At 36.5% G+C, this 18,388-nt stretch overlaps 1 protein-coding gene across 5 annotated transcripts in view; it reads right to left on the minus strand.

The window, feature by feature from the left end:
* The window catches only part of CERK (ceramide kinase), a 50,166-nt gene that overhangs the window by 19,496 nt on the left and 12,282 nt on the right, over window positions 1-18,388 (minus strand). For all 5 annotated transcript variants that reach the window (XM_068931010.1, XM_068931018.1, XM_068931027.1 and 2 more), the window contains 4 exons: window positions 16,688-16,813; window positions 16,074-16,137; window positions 11,541-11,686; window positions 931-1,005 (listed from right to left, as the gene is read on the minus strand). In XM_068931010.1, coding sequence (XP_068787111.1) covers window positions 931-1,005; window positions 11,541-11,686; window positions 16,074-16,137; window positions 16,688-16,813 — 411 coding nt within the window. The remainder of the gene's footprint in view (window positions 1-930; window positions 1,006-11,540; window positions 11,687-16,073; window positions 16,138-16,687; window positions 16,814-18,388) is intronic.

Here is an 18,388-nt window from a genome sequence, read left to right on the forward strand (position 1 = left end):
GTGTCCAGTCAAGTTTTGAATGTCTCCGAGGATGGAGACTTCACAAGTTCTCTGCAATTGGTTCCAGTGTTCAACTACCCTCACAATAAGTTTTTTCTTATATCCAGACAGAATTTCCTATGTTTCAATTTGTGCCTATTGTCTCTTGTCCTGTCACTGAATACACCACTGAGAAGTCTGGAAAAAAAAAAACTGTACTGAATTTGAAAAATTATACAAGATGGTATAAGAACAGGGTGACTACAATGGTTCAATATGTAGCAAATAGGACAGAAGACACTGTTCACAATGCACTGAATATACCAAGGTGTCTCTTTCAGCCCCTATGGAATTCAAGGTCTCCTTTACCAGAAGACTTTGAGAAGTGGAAATGAAGCATCCCTACCAAGAGCACGTCAAGAAGCATTTCTTACTGAAGAGCAGTTGTCTTCCTCCCTAGTTCCTCTCAGCTGAGTTATCAGCTAATTCCAGCCACACAGAAGACATATTTCTAACTTGGCATGGAAGCATGAAAATGTACAGCATAATTGGGCAATTAGTACAGAATATTACTATTGAAAAGTACATGCATGTATGATAACTTTCTAAGAGCGACATACACTCCAATACCTGACACTTCTTACTTTATTCTACCGCTATTTTTTAATGCATGCCAGAGTCCATGAAAACTTAAGCACTAGATACAAAGTTTCAAAAAGTTATGATCCCTTGAAAACAGTGAATTACAGTAGAGAAAACAACACGTTTTTAATCTCCCTGTATTTCATATCACAGAGAGTCCTAATCCCGGACAAAGAGTTCGTATTTCAATTTAACCATTATATTAAAATAACATTTCACAGACATGTAAAAAGAAAGAATTGAACAAAATTACTAATTTGGGGTATTTTAATTATTTTCAAAACAAAACACTGAACTGCAACTACTTACCTACAATAATATGTAGAGCTGATGTTACTGGATCAGAAATGCCAACTGTCGAATAGCATATGCAATCTGTTGACCCTGAAAAATGAAGAACTAGAAATTAATTTCTATCTTTCAAAAGAAGTATTATTGGCACTATCCCTCCAAATAAAAGCCTTATGTTCTTTCAGCCTGCTCCCTTTTACTTTATGGAACATTGTATGGATTCAAATATTATGACCTAAATTAGAACAATAACTTTTTTCTAATGAGTAAAATTTACTTCTCTCCATGCAAAGTGCAAAGATTTTCATTCTATGCAACGAACGTATAGCAGTTGGTGAGGGGAAATGAGTTCTTAGCTCACAGGAAAGATTTCAGGATTACACTACAGCTTTTGTATCAGCTATGGATGGAGGGGAAGAAAGGCATACATTGATTCTCCTCTGCTTAAGATTTCTTACTTATCGAGACCTCATAAAAAGAAGATATTATGACCAGTTTCCCACTTTCTGGGGAAGTGCTGTAAATTCCAGGCTGCCAACATACCCAACTTCTCCAGCTGCATTTTAAAATACAGACTCCTGCTTAATTCTATTATTTGAAAATTAGTAGATACTTGCTTTCAGAAATTAGTTTATGGATACGGAAGCAAAGTGGATAGAAATGTCCCTTTACAGTCTTGAGCAAAATATCCAAAAGCAGACACAGGGAAGATTTAGGTTTCACCTATATTCTCAGTCTTCACTACTAACTAGCTTCAGGTGGCTCCACAATCAGTATACTTACTGGCTGTGTTAGGTGCCATTTACAGATAGCCAGCTCTCTCCAATACCTACACGAAGAACCAGAGAGCCTAACACAGAGTTCTAAACTCTACTCTGCAGCAGGGAATCGGAAGTCAGAGCCAGATATATCAGAGCACATTATCTGTCACAGCACCTAACTCTACCCTTTCCCCACCCTCATCTAAAGTCAGTGCTGGCAATCTGGAAAACAAACAAACTTTGTCCATGTATCTCCTTTCAGATTTGTTATTGATATACTAGAGGTAGAGTACCTCAAATACAAAGTTTTTTGAGGCCTACGCAGATTAAAATATAAAACTAAAAATGGAAGAGGGACAATCATCATTTAAAACCCACTCTTGCTTCTCTCCCACTTTGAAGGCAGTCAGGGCATAATGGCAAGGAAAATCTTTTCCCCTCTATCTCACTTCTCAGGAAACGGACATCATTTGCCCTTTCAATGAGGAGCATAAAAGAAGCTACTATCAGGTAAAGACTGTGCAGAAGCCAATCACAGTGAACAGGAAGCCTCAGTAATCAATTAAAGAGAAGACAAATATAACAGAACTGCAAATCAAAAGAAAGAGCCTGACCAAGAGCGCTCTCTCTACAAGACAAAGGTTCAGAATAGTGCAAGTGTATCATTATCCGTATAGCCTGTTGCACAGCAAACAGGACTCCACTATCTCTCAGTATCATACCAGATAGGGTACACAGAAGATGCTATCGTGCCAGATTTAGAGTTTTATGGTGGACAGTGTTGATCAGAGTTCAGATACTGACGCTCTGCATTACTGCCAATTCTGCCAATTTCACTTTGCCTCCTACACTCATGAATTTCATTTAGGCAGAAAAGAAAACTCTCAGTGCTCCCCCCCAAAATTAGCCACTGAACGATCTGGCCTGAACTTTTACTGCTGAATGTACAAACCTAATGTTTCAACTAGCCTTTCTCATTCCTCAAGCTCAATCAGTATTCTGCTGCTAGAATTACTTCAAATTCATATTAATTTCAGATGTAAACAGACACAGCTTCCAAGTAGTCTTACACACTAGGCGGGAGGAGAAGAAGGGAATTCACACAAGCATTTAGACATAAGAGGCTTGTCTCCCTATACTCTTCTGTAGTCATTTTAAAAAAATGATTTATGCATTGCACAATTTACAGAACTCATGTTCATTTCAATTCATTAACTATAGAGGGAGGCCAGGGACTGGTCAACACCTAAAATTAGATCCAAAGTCTGAAATTAATTCAAAGATTCTAAAATGGTAGGCTGGGGAAAGATACCAACAATGTTTACCAACAGTCAAATCATCCCTGTTTCTTAGGCATGCCAGTAGAGTATAAAATATTAACATAGCTACAAACAGTAAAATATCAGGTTTTTTGCTCTCTCAGATCTGTTAGTACAGAGCAACAAAACCAGTATTATTCCTTGCATACATTCCTAGAGAACAGAAGTGATCATAACACCACATCATACCAGCTTTGAACATAACAGCGCTAGTTTCAAGGTCACAAGAACGTTCAACCAGTATCTAAAATACATCTTAAGGCATAAGGATCTGAATCTTTTTGAATACTTCATAACTAAACAAACAGAAAATCTATACCATTTTAGACAAAATTTTTCTCCTTAGTTTTAAATTAGAATGGTCTTGAATGGATTTGGAATGTACTACTTCCCAAACAGCACTCACAGTAGACGCACATGCAAAACGCACCAAAATCTAGCTTATTTCATCCATACATACCTAATTCGGAAAGTGGGGTTAGAATGCAAATCCAGAATTTGACTTACATCCCTTCTATTCCCTGAAATGATTAACAGCTTAGGGTTGCCAGAGCATTCAGTCTGGGCAAGAAACTTACATAGAGCATGATTCTTGGCTAATGTTAAGTGACGGATGTTATTTGTTCTGACTGAGAGGAAATATGATAATACATTCTGCTAGAATTTTTGCGTATTCCAAAGGCAATAAGCATACAGATAGCATAAGAGTGAAGAAAAATAATAGAGGTTTCCACAGATTGTACAGAGTTAGGCAGCCCTTCAGAGGAAAGTGTAAAGAAAGCAGCTGATCCACTCGTTAACTGTACCCTAATTCACTAAAAAAGATCTTGCGTATGGAAAATATATTTTGCTTTGGTGTACAGGAAGGGTAAAAACAGTACACAGGGGAAGGACCGAGTTTCAAGCGAAGGCACCTAAAAGTAGTTACATGTCTACTCGAGCTTGTGGTTGCATGTCTAAGCTCACATTCTGGTCAAGAAGATCTTGTCAGGAAAGTTGATGGCAGCCTGAGGTTGTTTCAGGGTGCCCACACACAGGCATCTCACACCATTTAAGGTGCCTCAGGAAGTAGGACATCTGCACAAGAAGGGCGGATGCACACAGGACCTACAGGCTCTTTTGACTGTATTGACCAGATCCCCCCAGCCATAACATGATTTAGATACCTATCCTACATGCAGATACCTTAATGTAGGCATTAAAATTTGCATGTCAATTTCAAATTGAAACCTACTGTAAGTAGGGTACCTCCTCTAAAAGTGACACCAGGCACTAATGTTCAAGTGCTATAGAGTACTCCGCTTGGCTTCCAACTACTATTCTAGTATAATACATATCTTGCATAGTACCTAGCACATCTCAAGGAGCCCTAAGCAGCCACACGTAGACAGCTAAATCCCGAACTAAATGCCTGAAGTCTCCCAACTAGGGAGAGCGCCCATCCCAGATATCTTGATATTAACAGCCTAATGAGACTAGTAATGGTGTAAAGGGCACAATGCCACATTAGCTAATCCTTGGCAAAATAAATACAGTCATTTTGAATCTTTACCATACATTTATGTAAACTAGAGCCCTGTTTCTTTATTAATCTATTTCCCAAAAGTCTGCTATTAGAAGGCATCATGTAGCCACACAGCTGCTGTATAGGTAAATTCTACATTCTTTCTTTTCCTCCCATTTGTATTAAAAATGATTTTAAAATAACCAAAGTAATTCTTCAAGTAATTACAGAGAGAAATGGTCAAGATATGTATTTAAAATATTAAAAAGAGTATATAAGCTCATATGCCTAATCAAATGCGTTTTTGCCACAGTAAGATTTAAGGACGCAAAGGGATGAGACAACAGAGTAAGGTATAACTAAATCAATCATTCCTCACTCTTCTCTCTATGCATGCAAATATTGTTGAACTACAGTGAGTAGACAAGTTGTGCAGACAGGTGCTCAGACAAGCATCTCACAGGCTTTAAATTGGTTCTTTAAACCACTAAAGTGATATGCAAGACCACTCTTACTGGGTGCATGGAAGAGTTCATGCCATATGATACTGTGGACAAAATGGAAAGTTTACCATCTGTAATAAACAAGAGAACAAGTAAAACGGTAAAATCAATCCTTTGAAAAACGCTTAGGACTATCAACTCGCAACTAAGTTTTCTTAAAACAAAACACAGCATGCTATTTGGACTTTCTTTTTCCTTTGCTTTTAATAACAAAACATGAAAATAAATTCCAGAGAACAGGAAGATTGCCACTGGAAGATTGCCACTGTAGTTCCAACTACTAAAGGTTAGCGGGATGACAGAAGCAACAGTGAGCTAGATGTTGATCCTGGAATAAATAGTGAATTTAGCAGAGAAATAAAAATACTCTTGGTGTTCATGAGCACTGCTCTATGCGAGATACTTCTGCCACATCTGGCTATGGGACAGGTGCTCCTTTAGCATATTCAGACTCCTCAGGGGCAAATTAGCATGGCAACCAAATTCTGTACAGTACATATGTAAAATTAATAGCTTCAGTGTGGGTTCTGTCCATTTTGATTATTTTTGCAAAGTCGCACAGTTTATGCAGTCACCTCAGTGAAGAAGTATCAGCCGAGTCATGCTACTGTCAGAGTAACTGGCATATGAAGTTATTCTTAGTCCAGCATTATTTAGTATTTTGAGAGTTTAGATGGCATCTTTTCAGGAAAGGGATTTTCATGACAAGAAACTGGCACGTGCAAAAGTAAACACATTAAATTATTTTTAGAGGAAGAGATAAATAGCCTGGGCATACAGCTGTGCTTCTTCTCAAAAGTTTTACACGCCTTCCTTTTAGCATCCAGAAATCAAGAAAATAGTTCAGTATCTTCAGAATGACAGACTTGCTAACAAAGGAACAGTTCAGAAGGACTTTGGGCTGTTTATTTTACTTTTTTTTTTTTTGGTACATAATCACTTCAGCAGAAGTTCAGCATCACAGTACAGCAGAAAAAGGGCTAACACAACGCTAATAAATTTAAAAGGTGAAGTTATAAATACAGATAAAAGTAATCTTGACTCAGTCATCTTTATAGTAGCTGCACAATACTGAATGCTCTAAGACTCTAATTTCTAGAAGTATATTTAAAATGCTGAAGGGGGAACACAAAATATTGGACCTAAGAATTGAAAGTGGGCATACCTTGGACAACCTTGAAATGAAACGCTAATTAAACTACAAAGATCATTAAATATTACAAACTTTGTGACAAGGAAGGTTGTGGACACATTGTTCAGTCTTTACAAAAAGAAAGATAGCCGTTTACGGTATGCTTTAACACATTTTCCAACAAAAATTTTACAGTCTAGGGAAAGCTAGAATAGGAGTTGAGTCACGCTTCATGATCTTACTTCTTTCTGGTTTTGAAACGTGCTAATGAATCCCCAACCATTTTTCTATCCAGCCTTCACATAACAAGCTGGTGGTGTCATCTTCAGTATTCTCAACTTTTACAACCACTCGTCAACATGCTGATTATAATCACACTGCTTGTTTCAACACTTCACATTATAGAGATCATATCCTTGACTGCAACAAAAGATTATACAGTTAGAGGAAGCTGGAAACACTAGATGTCTAAATTACTATAGTAATTAACACTTTTCTGCATTTTATTCAATCTCCCCTAGCGCTTGGAAGATTTTCCCCCTATCCCCGGGGAGACTAGCAGACTTGATTTTTAGAAGGAAAACAACTGCGTTAATATTATTCCGTAGCATAGAGTGCAGTAGGATTTTTTTCCCCCCCATCTGCTGAGATCACAGGAGCATTTAACCTAATCAGTACTCTTTTAGTAAAGGAGCCTCCTACAGCAGTGATGGCTTTGTCCAGCCCTTCTATGCCAGGTTTAGTAAGAAGAATGAGTTACTTTGGTTTACTCTAGAAGCTACAATTTTAATGGTAAATCATCAAGATAAAACTTCAATGCTGCATGTTAAACCCAGAGAAAATAATTTCTTTAAGTTCTATGGCAGTTTGCTACCACTCTGAATGTGGTGAAAGACCACAGCTGGACATGCTTTAAGGCCAGATGGCACTTGCAGGAAGTAATATCTCAAAGCAAAGTTTTTGTAGATGCACTGACCTGTACTTTCCATACTACAGTGCAAAATTCGGTGAAGTTGCTATGACCTCTAAGTACTCTTAAAAAATCTGTTTACAACATCAGTCTAATTTAACTCAATTTACACTGGCATATTTGAAGAACAGCTGCAGCTAATACAGAAGTTCAGCAGTCAAAATGGCCATTTGACTAGAAGCCTTTATTCATGCTAATTAAAATACAAGTTATTTAATAAAGTAAGGTACCATGAAGTATAAGAATCATTGATATTTTAACCAGAAGACACACTAAGGAAATAGAGTGGCTGGACACACACAGATCACAAAAGGCCAAGTAGGTCCTTGCTCTGGACAGTAGGAATCATAGCTTAGAAGCAGCATTAATATTTAAAAAGAGCTTGGAGATTGGGTTCCTGCCTATAAAATAAAGCTAATTCCCCAAAAAGGGTCATACAGGTGAAAGTGTTTCACCTGTATTTTTTCACCTGCAATTAAATTGACAATTTCTGAGCAACAATTAAGCCTGCTGAATTGAGCGTTAGTTTGAACACAGATGCTGGATGAAACCTGAACTAAATGCTATGCTTCATATATTGGTTTTAGGATCAGTTATTGATTACACAACAGAGGTACTTCCTAAGTGATGAAAAGGTTAAATGCGTCTTATTATTAATGGAAGACTAAGGCAGACTAGAAAAAAAAATGAGGTAAGGTTTAAGAAGTAAAAAGGAAAAATTAAAAAGAGTGCTACATTTAAAGGTATCTCTTCAAAAATGGAAAGCAGGGAAGAGGAATAAGGGAGAAAAGGAAAAAATTTAATCCATTAAGAATTTACACAGGTAAGAGGATTCCTCCAGAACATGCTTTAAACAGAATGGTCCACATAAATACAGTGGCTCATCTATATCCTCCCTTCAAGAAAAGCAAAATAGGTAATAATGAAATTGAGACATATGAAAAATAGGGATTGTTGGGCTGCACTGATGTGGAAGTTTGGTTCCCCCCTCCCCCCACCTTTTTTTTTCTTCCTTCTCCCCTTTTAAAGATAGCTGGAAAAGGAGGGCAGGGTATGTGAACTTAGATGGAGATGGGAAAGAACAGGTTTGCAAGAAGAATAATTTTCTACGTAAGATAAGAACCAAGCCCAAATGAGATACTAGTTCTGGGCCACAATTCATTTTTCTCTCTCCCATTCTCAAGTAGCTTCAGTTTCAGCAAGAGTAGAGAACTCTACTACTGAGGAGACAGAAGAAAAAAAAGCAGGAGTGAGCTACCATGTTCTCATTTCATCTGAAAGGAAAGGAAAGAACAAATTTATGATAACATCTACAAGGAATAGACTCCTTAACAAAAATTCTGTGGACACGTGATGATTCTAGACCAAAAGCACTACTTCCTGGTTTTAGATTTTAATTCCATCTTAAACTACACTGAGGTAGATAACTTACTACAGTAAAGTTGTGAACTCTTCAGCATAAAACTATGTTAGCAAAATTAACTGCAAACGTGACAAACTAAGAAATCAACAATGTGTGTTTAACATGACAGCATCTGGCATCTCTGAGCAGACCATTTAGGGGGCTTCTCAGAGGGGTAAGCTAGTATGAGCTCAGCACGGAAAAAAGACTAGGGAAAAGTTTCAATTGAATTAGGGTGAGAGGAGGAGGAGGAAAAAACAAACAAACAAACACCACACAGGCACCCCAGTAACAGACCTCACGTACGCACGGATTTCAACTCAAACAGCAAGATGTAGTTTAATCACAGCAACAAAAGTGCAACAATTTGCTGTGTTTCAGCTGACACAGCTTGAAGTTAGGGACTAAATGATAAAAAAGCTGAAATCCCCGAGTTGGTGTTACTTTACCCCAGGCTCCTGTCCTCTCCGAGTTAACTGTCTGCATCTATCAGAAGACAAAATGACACACAGAGCTTTAGAACTTAACCTCTGAAGCCTGGGTAACATTGGTTTTTAGTCTCCATCAGTGTGTTCTTAGGATTTTAAGAAAATGTTTGTTATACTGAACTAAGGAGTCATGCACAAAAAATTTTCCTACATGCAAGATTTGTATTGCATTATTCTTTGTTATTTGCTGTGTTGTTAGGATCGTCAATGAAAAGTTCATGAAAAATCCAATTCTTTAAGAATTTCACTTCTTTTTGGAACAAGCTCTTTTCACTAGTCTGAGAAGCAGTGGATCCCTTGGGGTTAATATACGATCATAGCTCCATCACATCAAGTAAAACCTAGAACTACAGAACAAGTAATGAGCATGTGGCAGTTAGGTAAGAACTAGGGTTACCGCAGAGAATGGCATGACTAGTAGCTGGAAAAAAATTCAGGCTGCCTTCCCCACCACCCTGCAATGCACAAGTTTGGTCATTTCTTATGCAATTGCATGTCTCTGGGACAGCCAGATATGTTAAGAAAGGGTAAGATTTGTTCAGCAAGTAGACTCTCTTTTTTGGTAAATATAACAGAACTGTATTCCTAGAAGAACCTTCCTATACTTTTAAAACTGGATCAGTTTGAATGTTGTACAGCATACAGACAGACCAAGATGCATACTATCCTCTGGACTTTTTAAAAGCTAGTTAGAACTTCAAGGCCAGCTTCCTTAGGATCTGAATGACTTGAAGAAAAATATTTATATAATAGCACTGATTACAAGGTTGCACCTCATGTTAACTCAGGCATAGAGCATGCAGTATACATTCAAACAGTAACTCACTAAAATGGATGAAACAAGACCCAAAACACTGTGAAGCATATAGGAGAAGAAAGTGACTTGATACACGTTAGAAATATTAAGACATCAGTGAAGCTTATACTTTTTGGTTGCAATTGGAAAAAATGCATTGAGAATTTGTTAGAAAAGCAAGGTTAATCTTTTATAATGCTTATAATGCTTATAGTTCATTTTCTTTTTCTCCGGGCAAAGAAATAGGTCTTAATATTGAGGTTCTGGTATTTTAATAGTGTCTTCTTATGGTCACGAAGATCATCTGCAAGCAAATTCTTATGAAACCAAATTATGTAAACAAAAACATTATTCGAAGAAATTTGCCTGAATAAGGGAAAGGAAGGGCAGAGCACTTCCAGTTCTATTTTTGTAAGTTTAATGCACAAATTGATTTTAATATAATGCTTTAACAAATACAATTAGTGAATATTTCAGTACAGTAATTATACACTAGCTAACCACAGGAATGAAACAGAGGCAATTTAAAAATACAAAAATGTATTCACATTGCAATTTTTATGTCTCTAACCTTCAGCGTAACGCAGATGGAAAGGGTTAAACTTCTTCCAAGCAACAATATAGACGATTTAGGTTTGGATACGTTCTTCGCAAAGACATAAGGAACATAAAATCAGTCACCTAACGCCTAAGGTTACAAATATTTTACTTCAACTTGGTGTATTCTTATAACCTGTGTCAAATTCTCTCATAAAGTCTCTGTTGTAGTCGGCAACTCATAATGATTATTTCATATCAGACTTTAATTCAAATATCAGCCATATGACAAACAAAAAGAAACAGCATAGAAAAGACAGACTAGTCCACTTGTCTTTTTATCCAGACTTTAAAACTGCAGATGACATGAAAGAGCTGCAACTCTGAATCCAATTCTGAGAGAAGAAATCTCATAATTCCACTTTTGAAGGAACGTTAGGACTCAACCCTTTTACTGGAAGGGGTGAAGTAACACCTGGGCCATTTGATTTAACTGCAAGACTGGCCCAAAGAGCATCTGTGGTGACAAAAACAAAAACAACCCCCCCTCCCCCAAAACCAAACCAAACCGCACCACACACAGTTTATCAAAGAATTGGATTCTGAAATAGACTTCTCAATATCTCTCAACAACAGTAGTCAGGATTACTTGAAAAAGTGACAGTCATTTAAAAGCATGAAGGTATAGCACCTCTGAGGGCCACTCAGTCTGGAACTTCCAGACAGTTCCTCAGCTGTAGTTGCTCTGTGCCTTTTGTGCTGACAACTCAGGGTTGGGGGAAAGTAGGTTTATGGGAGGTTCTCATTACAGTTTTAACTAAATTTGTAGAGAATTTTGAATTGGAAAAACATTTATCAGGTAAGCGTCCCTTCAGTAAAGTTCACTCGTTAACAGTTTCAGATGGGCTAAGGTATTACTGTCAAGATCATATCTTGCATTACTATAAAATAAGTTCATAAAATAAAAGCAAGAAAGAAGCAACTAACTACTTCATTATTAAATAATTCTAAAATTGTACATTTTAGACTTGCTTTCTTTTACAAAGCATCCTTTCCAAATAACATTGCATATGATCAATAATTATACTGGGGTATGAATACTTTTAATTAGACATCTTTATGCAACAACATTGCTCATATATTACATTTAGGCCTACTATCAAGAAGTTAAAGAAACAAAGAAAACAAAGTAAACCGAAAGTTAACCCTTTCTTACCAGCAGGAATTATGCCAATCCTTATATTGCACTGGACTAATGGTACTTTGGGATTATTTTGGTCTATGCCAGAGTCCTTCTGCATTCTTCCAATGAGACCATGCATCACTTCACTGAACATGCCGTCCCCACCAACACAAACAACACTGCCAGAAAACACAAATTAGAATGCACACTAACAGTGAATAAACAACACAGCAAGTGTTCTACGTAGGGCATGCACTGCACCTCAAAGAAAGTTGTTCTATTCTCCTTCTCCATCTTTATAGATTATAACAGCATACAGTCAACTTGGAACTAAACAAAAAGGAGAAAAAACAAATTCAAGCTACACAACTGCAAATTACAGAAGCGTCTAGGTACATGTTAGAAAAATGCTGGAATGCAACCAAAATCTCTATTCTCTTTTGCTGCGTGCAGACAGACAAATGTCAGTGGAAACTCACTATACATGGAACAGGACTGTACCTACAGCTTTGTAAGTATATTAGGTAAACAAAATGTAATATGGTACCTTTCTTAAAAAAAAAAAAAAAAAGGAAAGGTAAGTTAATATTTGCAGCTTCAGGCAGAAGTGTGATATTTGGCACTATCCATTTAATAGGGACGTAAGTCAAAAGCAGGCAAATGCATGCTTGCATGCTCTTTTGAACATGCTGAATTTCAGAAGCTCATAAAACAGAAGTCATACGACTTACATAGCCATTCATAATGAAACACAGAGTTCTAAACGTTACCAGAAGCAAAAACTTTGCTTTGCAAAATTAATTTGGGTCAGAGCTGGTGCAGCAGCTACACAGATCCTCAATACGTTAAAGCTCAGCAGAGAGTCTACAGCCAAGCAAGGAAGTAAAAGACTATTTTACAGCAGTATAAATTGCATGCACAATAATCAAATACACACTCTGTACTCTAAAAACATAACATCTTTATTGGAAAAACTGTAATTCAAATACACTTTGAAGGAACACATGACAAATCCAAAGTTATGCATGTAGTCCCCAACATACATGATCAGGAAAGTTTACTTTTAGCAATGTTTTCCTACGCATAATATAACACTTACTCTTTCACACAGTCAGCAACATATATTACAGAATGAGCACTTGTTCCATAGGACAAGCCAGTTGATTTAATCTTTTAAGTACTGCTGATTTAAATGTAGCTATCTTTGTTCTATTTTCAGCATTAAGAAATCCTGAAAAAACAGCCATTTGTTTAATGAACGGAGAGGACAGTCTTATAATATACACTGTCCACCTCTCAGTCAAGGCCTAAGAGACTGGGAGAGAAGGTGTTTGTTTTTCATTTTTATAATGAGTTTCTCTTTTCAAAGCTTAGTTACATTATTCCTCAGCTTGAGGAGCCTGTTTCATCTTTCTGCACAGACTCTAAGATGTTAAATGGGCATAAATTTCTGCCTCAGTTTAAGAGCAATCTGGTACCAATTTTGTTTGAAATTCAAAAGTCAATACTACTTTGTTCTTAACAAATAGTATATCCAGATTCAGAGATGCAAGAATGAAATGTATGTCTATGCCTACCAAGGGTAAATGTTGACAGACAAAGAAATTCACATACTAATACTGAGTATGTTCAAATCAATTGCAAACATCAGATGGTCCATGTGCAAGGCCTTAACCCTTAGTGAAGAAATACCATAGAGAGAGATTTTGCTAGGGTGCTTTTTGCATTTTTTTCCTAATAGACTAGCATCTTATTTTTTAGACAGACAGTAACAAGTAAGCTACATATGCTAAAGGACTTCTGGTACATGAGACAAATGAGTTGTAGAACTACTCTGTCAAACTCTTTCAAACTTTTTTTTTCCTCTAGTTTTTAAAGACTTGTGCAACTGGCATATGGATAAGGAAGTACTGTGATTCATCTCTACCAGTTATTCGAAAAACAGCCATCATTTGTGCAGAACAACTGCAGTGTGCTGTAATATTGCACAGTGATATACAAGAACTTGCTATATGGTAACTGTATGAATATTTCAAGGAACTGCCTTCAAGGGGAAGCTGCTCTATCACCGAGCAGTTAGATTAGTACACATACATCGTAGGAAATTCTTATGAGGGGAAATGGGAAGAACAAAAAGGAAACTTGCACAATAAGTGCAAATAAGCTGTCTCAAGTATACACTTGGAAGGCAGTGAAGTGATCAGCTTTAAGAAACCTATACCTAGCTTTGAAATCACAAGCGTGGCATTCCCATGTTGAAAATCTGGAGATTAAATGATGAATCTCATCTTTTAAGTGACTTTCTCTTCATTACCAGAACTAATCTAAGGGGACAGGTGGACAACAATTAGATCAAAGAATCAAAAAGAAACCTTTTCTTGTATGTGAGAAAAGTCAACAAAACTTCATGAAAACAAGTACATTTATGCTGTTCAGCTATTTTTCAAGTCTTCACTATAACCAAATGATCTTATATTAAAAAAGTAGTATTAATAGGAGAACTGTTTCAGAAATCCTTAAATAAACAAAACAAAAACACAAAAACACCACCAAAACACTGCAGTAAGACATAATTTGAGTCTACAGGAAAGTGCTTCAGGTATCAGTACGCTCAGTCACTGCAACTTTTAAAAATAAGTTGTGCCAAGTGAATTTTAGTGTTTTAAAAGGCATCTTCAGAAGTGAGAAGGCTCATCTCCCTTTTGTCAATTCTAACATAGAGCCTCAATCAGATGGTAAATTCACCTCTGTTTGGAACTTAACTCACTACCCTATTGTACCCAATGTTAAGCCTCAAGTTATTCCTCTTATCCCTAAACTGCCTTGAGCATCCAACTTACGCACTGCAATACATATTTCATCTCAAAATTAGGGTTTTTTTTAAACTATAGAGTTAAAATAATGATATTTTTGGAGGTAAGGAGTCTCTCCTCTTCCCCCTACCTTGATGTTACAACATTTCCTAAATATTTTATCTCCTCTCCCTAAAATGATTTAGCTTAAAAGCCCCAAGGTTTGTTTAATGATTTATTTTTCGGTACTTCCTGAAAAATACTCACTTCTAGTTTTCTGAGGAAACGGTATGTGGACTTAATGAGAAAATAAATATGCTTAGCTTGTGATGACACATAAATAATTTGCATCAACATGAAGTTTTAGAAATTTCATGCTGAACTACTTTTCAGTACTCTAGTTTCATAGATTTAGCCTAAGAGGTGCAGAAACGTTACAGTTGAGATAAAATGCTCCCACCTACACCAAAACGTTCAGCTACGTATTCTTCCTGTATTTCACAGGAGAGTACCTTCTTCTGATAGCCCCTGATGAACCTTGCAGGCCAGAATGATTAACACTTTGGCCTCTTTAAGAGCACAGACAATTCCAGACATCGGCTTGCTTTCTCCCCTTTTCTGTTCTATATTGGAATTTCACCCAGCTTCAGTGTTATCCTACTTCAAATCAGGTCATATTAAAATAAAAAACAAACAAACAAATAGGTCTTTCAGGACCCTGGTTTCCTTTCACTGCACTTCTGTAAAACTAAGAAAACTCTCAGTATGGTCAAAGCTATTTAAATAAAGTCAACTCATTTTAAAGCAGGTGTAATCTAGGAATTCAATCTGTGAGGGTAGTTACTTACGACCACAATTTGTCAACATCATGCTCTCAATTGATTAATATCATACATATAGATATGCTCCTCTAGCACAAGTACTTGTAAAAAGGCATGAAACATTTTATTTTTGCAGCTTACCAGTTCTAAAGTGTCTGTCTACAAGCACAGCAACATACTATCTAAACATACTGTAGTTAAGAGAGTTTACTTGCATAGGTTCTACATACGTTTTAACCATTTCCTACACAGTCACGTAATGTAATTCATGTCATGAAACAGAACCGGAATGACTAGCCTGCTTACTGAAATATTGTGCTTCTACTGCAAATTTAATAAACAAATGCAGTTTCAGTGCTCAGTTAAGTCTTTACTGTACTTTTCTTTTAAAATAGTAATTCTACTACAGAACAAATGAGAGTGAAAAAATAAAGTCAAAGGATGTAGTGATTATTTGTTCGACCTTACTTGGAAAGAGGAATTAACAAACTTAGCTATTTTTTTTCTAAACAGCACGCAGCTTTTACACACTGGCTGAATACTACTGATGCAATGTACTGGACTCATGTACGTGACAAGCTCACCCGTACCTCAAAATACTTCAAAATATCTTTCAGGTTGCCATAGAATATTAGAAGACTCAACTTCTGAATGAGCAAAAATAACTTTGCATTAGGTTTGTGTGAAGAAAACAAATAAACAATGTAAATATCATTACATTACACTTGAGTATATTATATGTTAAACAGGTTTACTGAAACAGTCCAATTTTCCTTTGATGCTCCTAAATGTGGATCTCTTCTTACAGAAAGGAAGATGCCCCAGAACTTTTGTTTGTTGCAATGAATGTAATATCAATAAAGGTACTACATGAAATTAGAGACGAGAATAGGACAAGTCACATAATATATCAGCTAGAAGAGAAAAAGAAAAAAGCAGAAGAAAATACTTACCCATCGTATTTATTAATATTAACTTCAAATAAGTTGTCCTTAGCATGGTTAGCATGTTCAGTTACTGTGAAGAAACATACGCATACAACAATATTACTCAAATGGCTCAGAGAGAACAGTATTCATTAATAACTATGGTTCTATTACAGTGTGACCATAAAAACAGCTCATCTGCAAGATTTTTTTCAAATGATTTTATGCCAAGGAAAGAATTGAGAGAGGCATGCACTACCACACATAAGGAAGAAATACTTTACCGAAAAAATTTATGCAAATGAACAATTGTTTTTAATTGCCTAAGCACATATCATCTTGATATTTAAACAGCAAATTTAAAGAGAAAAAAAATTAGTGTCTTATACATTAAGAATTCAAATAGCTCAGAAACAACAACTTAGAGAGTTTTAATTTGTAAATAGTGAATTGAAATATCATCTTCATTTTCCTGGCTACCCACGCTTTAATTAGAAATCATTCCCTCTCTCCCACATCTTTCACCCACTTGGTAAGTAAAGCTAAATAAAAAAAAAAAAAAACAACAACTTAAGCTACGTGGAGATGTTTCAAAGAATTTGTATCATGTTTATTAAGAAACTAAAATGCTCATTACTCACTAACAACATCAGTGGAGATGGAAGCCAGACTGAATAGTGGAGCAACTTTCTGTTCATAAATCCTCTTCCCTTGTCGTTTTCCTCCATATGGATTAATATACACTAGCAACTGCTTTGGTCTAGCTTCTGACAAAGGGAAATAGATTACAATACATTGCTTCTGCATACAAGAAAACAATTTAACAAGCTATACAAAAACAAATCTGAAAAACAAAGTGAACATAACATACAAGCTTTTTATAATCTTTATTAACTCTTATAACTCTGTAACTCTTAATAAAGAGTTACAGAAACCTGCCTCATCTAAACTGTTTACTGTATTGAGCACACTCAGCGCTGAGCAAATGGGCAAATGAAATTGAGAATCAGTGACATTGATTACTTATTCTCGCACACCAGCAGAACCAGGGGCATCAAATAATATCATCAGACAGAAAATTTAAAATAAAGAACAAGTACACAGTACTTCACTGAAATGTGGACTTCTACCTCCCAATGTTATAGTTTTACAAGTTAGATCAGCTCAAAAACAAACAAAACAAAACAACCCCCACCAAAACAGGTAAACTCAACTTGCAGCATAAAAATTGTTCTGAATCAATCTCAGGCTCAGGAAGTCTGTAAAACAGATTTCTGGAAGCTGGACTGTTCTGTCAGAGGAAGCATCACTGTAGCCTTCACATGCTCTTTCCTAAGCTATCACTGGCCACCAGACACAGGATATTTGCCAATAGGGACCTTTGGTCTGACTTCATGTGGCTATTTTCACATTCTTATGTGTGTGACTTTCACAGTGCTTTTCCACTAAATAAAATTAGTATCATAGGCATACAAAGCAAAAGATAAATCAAGGACAGCAAAGGAAAGGCACTTGTAGTTGAGGCACACTTTCAAATGAATTTATTTAAGCAATAGTTCCTACTTTTGTAACACAAGTTAAATGCGGTTCCTTCGTTTGATAAAGCAGCAAGAAAACTATCTCACAGAACTACATGCTGTACAGCAACAGCTTGCCCTATGTATTTAATCCCCTTCTCCACACCTCAGGAAGAGACCTTTGATATTATTATCAACTTTGTTCAAAGAGTTAGATTGACAACAGCTGTGTCAATCAAAACAATTATTACACACCCAAACTAACAGACATGCTTGCTACACTTAAAGACCGTTCCTTTTTAGTGTAGAATGAAAAGATGTGTTTTAAGATTTGCACCTCCTCAGCTGGCATTCTAGATTATTATTTCAAAAGAAAAAATAGTTATTAGATCAGCACACTTGTACAGGAAATCCACTCATGCTCACTGTTTGAACGGTTTACGGCTGCTACCTATCCAAACGCCATCCTCCTTTTCTGAGAGTATCTGTTACACCTTGTCTGAAATAGTTTATTAGCAGCAGAATGAACATCTGCACTCAAACTGAGATTGCTAAATAAGCTTAAAACAAAATAAAGTCAATGTAAAGCAAATCAAGAATGGTTAGATGTGCGGGTTTTTTTCCCCCTCAATCATAGCTACTGCTGGCCAGGCCACATCTCTCATACGCACTGAATGGGTGCACAAGATCAGGATGGCATTTTTTCTTCTTTTTTTAATTGCACTCAGAAAAGGATTTGGTTGAAGATTTTATTGGAAGCCAGCTACTGCATGTATAGTGTATACAAAAGAAAAACATTAATAAGATGCATGCTTCCAATGCCTG

This window comes from Struthio camelus, chromosome 1, assembly GCF_040807025.1.
Source record: "Struthio camelus isolate bStrCam1 chromosome 1, bStrCam1.hap1, whole genome shotgun sequence".
NCBI classification, from domain to species: domain Eukaryota; kingdom Metazoa; phylum Chordata; class Aves; order Struthioniformes; family Struthionidae; genus Struthio; species Struthio camelus.